Source organism: Lottia gigantea (genome assembly GCF_000327385.1).
Source record: "Lottia gigantea unplaced genomic scaffold LOTGIsca_276, whole genome shotgun sequence".
Classification (NCBI taxonomy): domain Eukaryota; kingdom Metazoa; phylum Mollusca; class Gastropoda; family Lottiidae; genus Lottia; species Lottia gigantea.
Window position 1 is genome coordinate 1,668 of NW_008708881.1, and position 10,648 is coordinate 12,315.

The 10,648-nt window shown below is 28.9% G+C and overlaps 1 protein-coding gene across 1 annotated transcript in view; it reads right to left on the reverse strand.

Annotated features, from left to right (window-relative positions):
• Positions 1-4,879: 4,879 nt before the first annotated feature.
• The window catches only part of LOTGIDRAFT_227360 (hypothetical protein), a gene marked incomplete at its 3' end in the record, with an annotated part of 7,589 nt that continues 1,820 nt past the window's right edge, over positions 4,880-10,648 (reverse strand). Inside the window, exons 4-12 of the mRNA XM_009056422.1 lie at positions 10,412-10,488; positions 9,221-9,307; positions 7,875-7,946; positions 7,372-7,560; positions 7,022-7,077; positions 6,573-6,666; positions 6,045-6,134; positions 5,669-5,782; positions 4,880-5,038 (exon numbers count right to left, since the gene is read on the reverse strand). Coding sequence (XP_009054670.1) covers positions 4,880-5,038; positions 5,669-5,782; positions 6,045-6,134; positions 6,573-6,666; positions 7,022-7,077; positions 7,372-7,560; positions 7,875-7,946; positions 9,221-9,307; positions 10,412-10,488 — 938 coding nt within the window. The remainder of the gene's footprint in view (positions 5,039-5,668; positions 5,783-6,044; positions 6,135-6,572; positions 6,667-7,021; positions 7,078-7,371; positions 7,561-7,874; positions 7,947-9,220; positions 9,308-10,411; positions 10,489-10,648) is intronic.

The following is a 10,648-nucleotide window of genomic DNA, read 5'->3' on the forward strand; positions in this document are numbered from 1 at the left end:
TTCAAATATAATAATATTTATTGAAGAGTAGAAGATATTGATATATATTGAAGAGTAATATGTAACATACCATTATATCTATTGAAGAGTAGAAGATTATGATATTTATTGAAGGGTAAAAGATTATGATTTTATTGAACACTAAATGATGATGTTAATTTTGAAGAGTAAAAAATTATGATATTTACTGAATACTAAAAGATCATTATATGTTTTCGAAGAGTAAAAGATCATATTTATTGAATACTAAAATATCATGAAGAGTAAAAGATCGTGATATTTATTGATTACTAAAAAATGATGATATTTATTGAAGGAAAGATGAATGAATTGCATGAAAGGGTAAAGGATCCGATAGCTATTAAAAGATAAGATATATTTCTTTTAAGTGTTTTTAGTGTTTTAGTGATTAGGAAGGAAAAATGAATGAAACCACATTTACCTCCAAGAATGCACTGGGAGATTAGTGCGTTGCAATCATAGATTTCGAAAGTAGTCTATTAAGAATGCACTTGAAATGTCGTATTAAAATAACAAGAAATGCCTGAAGAAAACAGTGGTGGAGGTCATTGCTCATAGATCTGGACGACCTTTACTTGTGGTTTTGCCACAGGTCCTGTTCATTCTAAAGACAATCCTATTAATAACATTATTTCTGCGGGTGGTATACACGTCGCTTTTACGTACATAACTTTCTTTAAAGGCCACGATCCACCATTTTCAAGGGGCTGATTTGGGTTTGGAAGATATGTAAAAGTCTTCAGAAAAACTAGAAAATCCCGTAATACCTGAAATTAGGAATTTTATTTTCTATTTCTATATGTCTTTTCTATATTTGACTGTCTAAAAAAATAAGTCGTCATCTTAATTTTCAAACGCAGATAATTCTAAGCACAAATTGTGACGGTGGACTTCCCGTTTCTGAGACTAAGGTACGATTTCTTCAAACGGATGGTGAACGTGTCCCTTTACAGAAATAAAAATGTATGCATTCAATAACAACCTAATAGAGTTGTATTTACATAGAGTTTGTGAATATCCAATGGAATATATTAATTCATTCCATAGATACGCGTTTGTCTGAAATCTCTTTATTGAACAAACGAAATAAGTCTTGAAAACAGTTCATAAAGTTTGGGCAGAAAAATACTTGGCCAATTTATTAGAATCGAGATCATGAAAGATTTGTGATCTTTTCTGGAAATTTAGTAAACTTTATTTAAACGTTTATTGCTGTCCAAAACTAATGTCAAGAACACATTGGACATCTCTTAATCATTCAGTTGACATTTATAAATTAATATAGAAAAATATCAGTAGCACACGACTTATAGTTATCGCTTTAATTGATATATATTTATTTACTGCTTCCGGCTTATCCTGACAGAATTAAAGACTTTCAGGCGGTAATGAATTGATCTGAACTAGTCATTAAACAGTTAATGAAACAATTGAACAGTATAAATAGTATAATGATATTTCAGATTAATAGACAAATGAGTGTATGTGATCTGTTAGAAATAATGCTAATATGTAAGTGGGTCTTTTAATTGCTTCTTACTACTGATATCAACATTTTTGAGCGCAACTTCCAGGAAGTGGAAAGTATTTGTTCAGACAATTTATTCACACAAGTTTTTTTTTGACATTTGCCGACTGCGGCCTTTAAACAGAATGATAGGGAAATTGGGTGACAGGCAGATATATTGAACCATATAACCTGATACTATAGTTGTAAATACCTCCAGGTTGGAATTTAAAACAGGCAATGGCTAGAAAGTTTAAAAAGAGGATATCCTGTAATGAAACAAGCTTGAAGTCATTGTTAGCATTTTAATATTACTTTTTTACATAACAAGCATTATCTTTTTTATCCTTATACCCTCAGAAAGTAAAAAATAGAAATATAACTGAAAATTATGATAACATATATTATTCATAAACAGATAATGTAAAAAAAAAATTGAAATATACAATTTTGTTCAATATCAACTTGATCATTTTACTATCATTTATAATATTTCTGTACAACTAAAAATTATAAATGTAACAGAGATACAGAAAGACCTTTTATATTGAAATCAAGTCTACATCCAAATTATTCATTATGCTATATAAAACAAAACTAAGGGAAGTACAAATGCAACTCATTTCAAAATTCAATTTACTTCAAAGAAAAAATTCAATTTACTTCAAAGAAAAAATTCAATTTACTTCAAAGAAAAAGAAAAAATTCAATTTACTTCAAAAAAAAAATTCAATTTACTTCAAAGACGAAATCCAATTTACTTCAAAGACAAAATTCAATTTACTTCAAAGACAAATTCAATTTACTTCAAAGACAAAATTCAATTTACTTCAAAGACAAAATTCAATTTACTTCAAAGTAAAAGTTAATTTACTTCAAAGTAAAAATTCAATTTACCTCAAAATTAATGTCCAAAGTAATTTATGTCAAAGTACAAATGCAAAGAAGATGAAGATTTGGAGCATAGAGATCTAAATCTTCGCAGAATATAGTTTACAATAATTTGAGCAAAAAATAATTTGTAATACAAAACCTTTTTTTCAAGTAAAAAAAAATACTATATGAATGAATTGAGGTAAAACAGATCATGTCAATATAATATTAGTACCTATCAACTTGTACTTAAAAATAACTTCATTATTGTAGAATACCTTGAGATAACAAGTCCATATCTTTATATAAATATTTATCATAATAGCTATAACAATGTCAATGATAAAACTATGTCAAAAATATAACAAGTAGGAATGTCATAAAAAATCAAAAATTATTGCAAAATACATTTTTTGCTTTTAAGAAATCATAATGTTTAATGTTGGAATGAAGAAGATTGATTTAGAAATCAGTAAACCAAATTACAAAATACACGTTCGCAAATATTGGCATGGCTGGGAATGTTCTCATGGTTTTGTCAGACATGTTAAAAAAAATGTCATGACTCTCTGTAATTTATCACATTGAAAATATAAACCCAGAATTTTTCTTTTACCTCAATGTCTCTAATTATATGGTTAACTGTAGCCTTAAATCAAGACAAAAAGAAGAGTCATATAACAATAGATATGGAATGTTCAAGTTAATATTTATACTAATAATAATAACATAGGAACATCTCATAATAATAATAATAATAGGTAAAAAATAAACTCTACGTTATAAAGAACAATGTCATTGTAGAATATACTTAATTAAACAAAGTTTTACTAAATGAACAGAAGAACTTTCTTAGTTTCTCATAACTCTTTAACATTTGTTTTTGATCTCAAGCTTTGGTGAAAAACCCAACATATAATTTATTAGAAAAACAAGATATTTTTGTATTAAGTATCGAGATAGTTGGCTTGTTATTTTCTGTATTCATCTAGTTAGAGTTAGTCTATTTAATTTGAATGTTATTGCCTTAGTTTTTCCTTACTTTTTTTTTAAATAAAGTGTGTCTCATCTGAACCAGCAATTTTTAGTTTGAATTCAATGCTCACCAACCAATACCAGTCTAAGATCTACTAATATAATATATTCTACTGTGAAATGGGTGGGTTTTAGATCTATAATTATATTTTATGTTGTGATTATTTTGGTAGCAAGATGGTCTGTATAAGCTTATTCAAAGTAAGCCAAATAAGATCTGATAATCCGTTCTCAGGGACCATTCAGTTACCAAAATAAAACGGTCATATGTTATAATGTATGATTATGAATAATAATGTAATTGCCAGTTAAAGATTGTAGTTAATCATAAATGCTTAATTAAAATAATTTATTAGCTTTCTTTAATTGAGTTTTCTTCCATGCTGGTTTGGAATTAAAGTCACTAAAATTCATTCCAAAATACTTCTCAAAATCGTCATGCATTAAATGAATCTGGAAAAGAAATGAAAAGTGTCAAAGATGCATTAGGAATGATGCTTACTTTGGAAAAGACTTCATGGAAATACCTTAACAAGCCATGACTGCTACATTCTTGGGGTATAGCATATACCAAATCATGTTGAAAAGAGCATAAAAGTATTCAAAAAGCACATTCAATTTTCTTAGCTTGAGAATGTGGTTCTAAGATTGGCTATTTCCTTATTTTTATGTAAGAAAATAAACTCTCACCTCTCTAGCAGCTGGATCAACACCTTCTGGTAGATCTTCGGGGTTCACTTGTAGTTTTTCAATTGGATACTTAGTCACAGCATCAAAATCAGGTGCACCATTTGCCATAGTCTAAAATTAACATAACAGATGCATAATCTACAAATGATGTCACTTTTCAACTGGGACAATATTTGCCCTTGTTCGTGTAGGCAAATTATATACAGTAGTTTACAATAACAAAATGTTTTCACTATTAAAATAGTGCTCAATACATTAATAATAAAGAGAATAGTAGATTATATAAATCATTGAATCAATTTACTCTTCAAGTATCTAGACTTTATTAGCAATGCTCATTGAAACTGATCAAAAATAAGAACTGTATAATATTTGGATATATTGACACAGGGTTCACTCAACATGTAAAGTCATACTTGCTATGAAAAGGCAAATCATTAATATAAATATAACATTATATTACTTTACTTACATCTTTAACAACATCAATAGAAACATCTTGTGATCCTAATTCTTCTTTCATTTCTTCAAATGTTTTACCATGCTGTAAGAGAAGAATGTTTACTTGACTTTCAAAATTGAGATTTGAATCAAAAAGTATATTTGAATGGACTTCCTATCAATGTTGATCACAAAATATACAGTTTTATAAACAGAAAATTATTCTCAAATATTTGAAATGTTATCACTACAGATAAGATAAGTACATGGGTTTAATGTAAACTACAAGCATGTGAATTTTCCATTTATTTTCTAGGACAGTAATGATTTTAAATAAAAATGGCTTACACTCCACAATTCTCGATCCCATACACCAAAGAAACCAGTAAATGATGGAGGTTCAAAACCTTGTTTTATTTTTAATATTGGTGTATCTTCATCACGACCTGAAGGATCTGTCTTTAAATATTCCTGAAAACAAACATTAGGTTTATGGTGACTCCAGACATTATAGAACTTCAAACAGAATTTAGTTGATCTCTTGTCAGAAACAACAAATATACCACTTCTGTTTATGTCAAGCCTTTCTAAAATCTGATCCTTGGCCAAACCTCTTGGCCCCTGGTTCCCAATATGCAGTGTTTTCACCCCTTGGGTGTGTGGGACTTGGGTGTCGGGTGTTGACAACTCTGTTGTAAGAGAAGGTTTTTTGGGAGATATTATTTGGTTCCAGTACCTTTGGTGCATTATTGAGCTAACTTAGTCCTAGTTCACAGACCTCCCACTACAGATTCTTCCGTGAAAATTGACTTGGGTCTCAATGTTTTATGACAGAACTGCATTATATGCAGTCAATTAGAGTGTGTAGCAAAGTTTTGAATGTCCATTGTTTTGGGGGTGTGAGGGGTTCAAATGATTACTCCAAGGTGTGAAAAGGGTTGGGACACACTGCTTTTGGCATTGATTTTTCTCAGATTAGTTGTATCCAATCAAGCTGGTTTGGCTGGAAAAACGAGGAAAGATGACTTAGAAAGAACTGAGATATAAAGGAATGTGATAACTTTTTTTTAATTCTTCACCCAAATTTATGTTAGTACTTACAATTGCAACTCTTGTGGCTTCATCCTTCTCTTGTTTATTGGCCTCATTACCAATCCATACATAGATAGTATCCCAGGCATCTAATAACATAACATCTTCTACTACTAAATCACTCTGAAATTACAATATTATATTCATTACCTATTCAGCACGGTGTTTCATATATTCAGAGAATATCATTGCAAAATGTAATACAGGCAATGTCAATTGTTTCACTTTCAAAAGTGTGATGTATAGTTACTGTATAATTGTGAATATAATGCACACCAATTATAACCATTGAGTGAATAGAGGTAATTAAATATGTTTATATATTTGAGTGGACATTTGTATCTGTTTGAAGAACCTTATGATACTTTTGTTGATGAATATTTACCTGAACAAAATCTGGTATTGCTACACAGGTAAATTTACCTGAAGCGTTAGATAGTTGAAATAATCTTGGTGGATGAGTACTATCTTCTGCCTGATGAAAAAACAAAAACATTTTATACTAAATATTGTGTAAAAACCAAACCAAACCAATCTAGTTTAAAATCCTCTTCAAAATATTGTGATCCTAAATTGTGTCTTAGGGGCACACATGGTTCCCTTTAGATCACAAACCAAACTCATGAACTCTTGCTATATAGTTTACAAGCATGCACAACCCTGCTGTTCATTCTATACAACCATTACCTTTTCTTTTTTGTAACATCTTATGATTAACAAAACTTATGAAAACGTTTGTACTTTCAGTTCCAAACTTTTGGATTTTTTTCCCAGATGTTTTTGTGAAACATGGGCTAGGTTCCCTGCCATTATTAGTTTACAATGTGCTCTGGTACTAATATTCAGACCTGCCAGGGATTGAAGGGATCTAACAATGCTGAGAAGAGAGAACATGTAAGTGATGCACACTTACTGCTAATCGTTTATCATGGGCATATTCTTCTTTACCTCCCAATACCTTCCAAAAATCATCTTTCTCTTGACCCTCAAACACCATTGTTGCTTGTCTAAAATATATCAAATCCATTTTTTTACAGCTTAATTACATTACTTCTGTCAGTCCATTGATTATCAACTAATTCATCTAATCTCTATTCAATTGTTCTTTTCAGTTTTTGACAGTTTATTGATTGATGTGGAATCAAGATGCCCAGAACTTACAACTGTCCAAAGAGACCTATTTTTATATCTTAACCTTTACCCAAATATTGAATAGATTTAAATTAGTTAGTTTAACCATACAATTATCACATGACCCTTTCAAGTATTATTGAACAGAAACTCAACATTTGACGATTATATTTATAAGCTTCATGATAATCCTGAAAGAATATGCTATAGATTGATGAATATAAAACTCACCTGGGTGATCTACTGGCTACTAATTTAGCCATTTCTCTTTCATCTCCTGTACAGCCCTTAAATAAAAACAAATTTTGTCATTCAGAACAGTATACAAAACTGTCCTTAAACTCTAAAACATTCTCCTCATATAATTGGCTGAGGGACAGGTTTTGACCTAGAATACCTTAGTCTCAGAAACAGGAATATTTTAGCAAAGCCAATCAGTAATAGTGTTCACATATCAATTTTACATTTTGACAGTTTGGATTACTGCTTGTCATAGATATATCCATGACTGGAAATATGAGTTCCACTGAATACTACATGCCTAGGAATGTCAACTGTTTTAGTAACACCTTTCTACTCACCTTTCCAGCCCAGATATAAACAGCTGTTTTAGTGAAGATAACAAATACATCATTAGAATTCAAAGAGGCAGCACGAAGTTCCACTTGGACAGCTTTAGAGTTAAGTTTAGACATACCACGAACTTGTAACATATATTTATCACCTGGTCCATCATTATTATTTCCTCCACTCCAACCAGCTTTACCACCCTACATATTAAAACATGTAGACTGTCAGACAAAATCCAAAACACCCTACATATTAAAACATGTAGACTGTCAGACAAAATCCAAAACATTTTTGTCACCTTCAGGATCTCAGAACAAATCAATTACTGATTATTCATCAAGACAAAAAAATATTTATCCAATGTTAACGTTAAAGCAAACCTTTAGGCCGAATGGTCTATTCACAAGTATATGGTAAGTATTTTGAGAATCTATACAGGTAAAGGCTTTTTAGTAGAACGTTCTTTGGAAAGAAGAGTTGAAAGAACAGTTTAATAAAAGGAAAGTCTACTTACAGAGAAAACTACCATCTTGCCATCAAACATTGACATAAAGTGTGGTGGTTCTTTATTCTGAACAACACGAATCTATAATTAATAATATCATACATGTCATTCATTATCATTAAAATATCATACATGTCATTCATTATCACTAAAATATCATACATGTCATTCATTATCACTAAAATATCACACGTCATTATCACTAAAATATCACACGTCATTCATTGTCACTAAAATATCATACATGTCATTCATTATCACTAAATTATCATACATATCATACATGTCATTCATTGTCATTCATTATCACTAAAATATCATACATGTCATTCATTATCACTAAAATATTATACATGTCATTCATAATCACTAAAATATCATACACGTCATTCACTAAAATATCATACATGCAATTCATTATCACTAAAATATCATTCATTATCACTAAAATATCATACATGTCATTCATTGTCACTAAAATATCATACATGTCATTCATTGTCATTAAAATATCATACATGTCATTCATTGTCACTAAAATATCATACAGGTCATTCATTGTCATTCATTATCACTAAAATATCATACACGTCATTCATTATCACTCAAATATCTTACATGTCATTCTTTGTCACTAAAATATCATACATGACATTCATTATCACTAAAATATCATACATGTCATTCATTATCACTGAAATATCATACATGTCATTCATTATCACTCAAATATCATACATTTCATTCATTATCACTCAAATATCTTACATGTCATTCATTATCACTCAAATATCTTACATGTCATTCATTATCACTCAAATATCATACGTGTCATTCATTATCACTAAAATATCTTACATGTCATTCATTGTCACTAAAATATCATACATGTCATTCATTATCACTAAAATATCTTACATGTCATTCATTGTCACTAAAATATCATACATGTCATTCATTATCACTAAAATATCTTACATGTCATTCATTATCACTAAAATATCACACATGTCATTCATTATCACTAAAATATCATACATGTCATTCATTATCACTCAAATATCATACATATCATTCATTATCACTCAAATATCATACATGTCATTCATTATCACTCAAATATCATACATGTCATTCATTATCACTCAAATATCATACATTTCATTTATTATCACTCAAATATCATACATGTCATTCATTATCACTCAAATATCATACATTTCATTTATTATCACTCAAATATCTTACATGTCCTTGAGAATGTTTCTAAAGTGATAAAAAAATACTGGACACAGTTTGACAGAAGTGTATTTAAAAATGTAATTTAAGGCACTAAATGGTTTTATTTTGATTACCTGAACAGCTGCACCACCTAGTTCATCATCTTTTTCTACAGCTTTTAAAGCTGCTGTACCTTGTTCATCTGCACTTGACTTTGCTCCCTACAAAAATAAATCAGAACTTTAAAGGAAACAGAAAACCAACATAATAACCAGAAACTAAAACCAAAATTCATGTTTCAGTTTTTAATTTTTGGATCATTCCATGATTGTAACCAATAGGCACAGTGGATTACCCTCAAAATTCTTGAATTTAAGTGCTGTTTTATAAATATATGAGATACTGTTTTTATTCTAAACTTATAAGCCAGAAATATATAAGATAATTGTTTATTCTTAACTTACCAGCCAGAAATATATAAGATAATTGTTTATTCTTAACTTACCCGCCAGAAATATATAAGATAATTGTTTATTCTTAACTTACCAGCCAGAAATATATAAGATAATTGTTTATTCTTAACTTATAAGCCAGAAATATATAAGATAATTGTTTATTCTTAACTTACCAGCCAGAAATATATAAGATAATTGTTTATTCTTAACTTACCAGCACAAAATATATAAGATAATTGTTTATTCTTAACTTACCAGCCAAAAATATATAAGATAATTGTTTATTCTTAACTTACCAGCCAGAAATATATAAGATAATTGTTTATTCTTAACTTACCAGCCAGAAATATATAAAATAATTGTTTATTCTTAACTTACCAGTCAGAAATATATAAGATAATTGTTTATTCTTAACTTACCAGCCAGAAATATATAAGATAATTGTTTATTCTTAACTTACCAGCCAGAAATATATAAAATAATTGTTTATTCTTAACTTACCAGTCAGAAATATATAAGATAATTGTTTATTCTTAACTTACCAGCCAGAAATATATAAGATAATTGTTTATTCTTAACTTACCAGTCAGAAATATATAAGATAATTGTTTATTCTTAACTTACCAGCCAAAAATATATAAAATAATTGTTTATTCTTAACTTACCAGCCAGAAATATATAAGATAATTGTTTATTCTTAACTTACCAGCCAGAAATATATAAGATAATTGTTTATTCTTAATTTACCAGCCAGAAATATATAAGATAATTGTTCATTCTTAACTTACCAGCCACAAATATATAAGATAATTGTTTATTCTTAACTTACCAGCCAAAAATATATAAAATAATTGTTTATTCTTAACTTACCAGCCAGAAATATATAAGATAATTGTTTATTCCTAACTTACCAGCCAGAAATATATAAGATAATTGTTCATTCTTAACTTACCAGCCAGAAATATATAAGATAATTGTTTATTCTTAACTTACCAGCCAGAAATATATAAGATAATTGTTTATCCTTAACTTACCAGCCAGAAATATATAAGGTAATGTTTTTCTTAACTTGACCATCATAGCTATATTTAATAACATAACAATCAC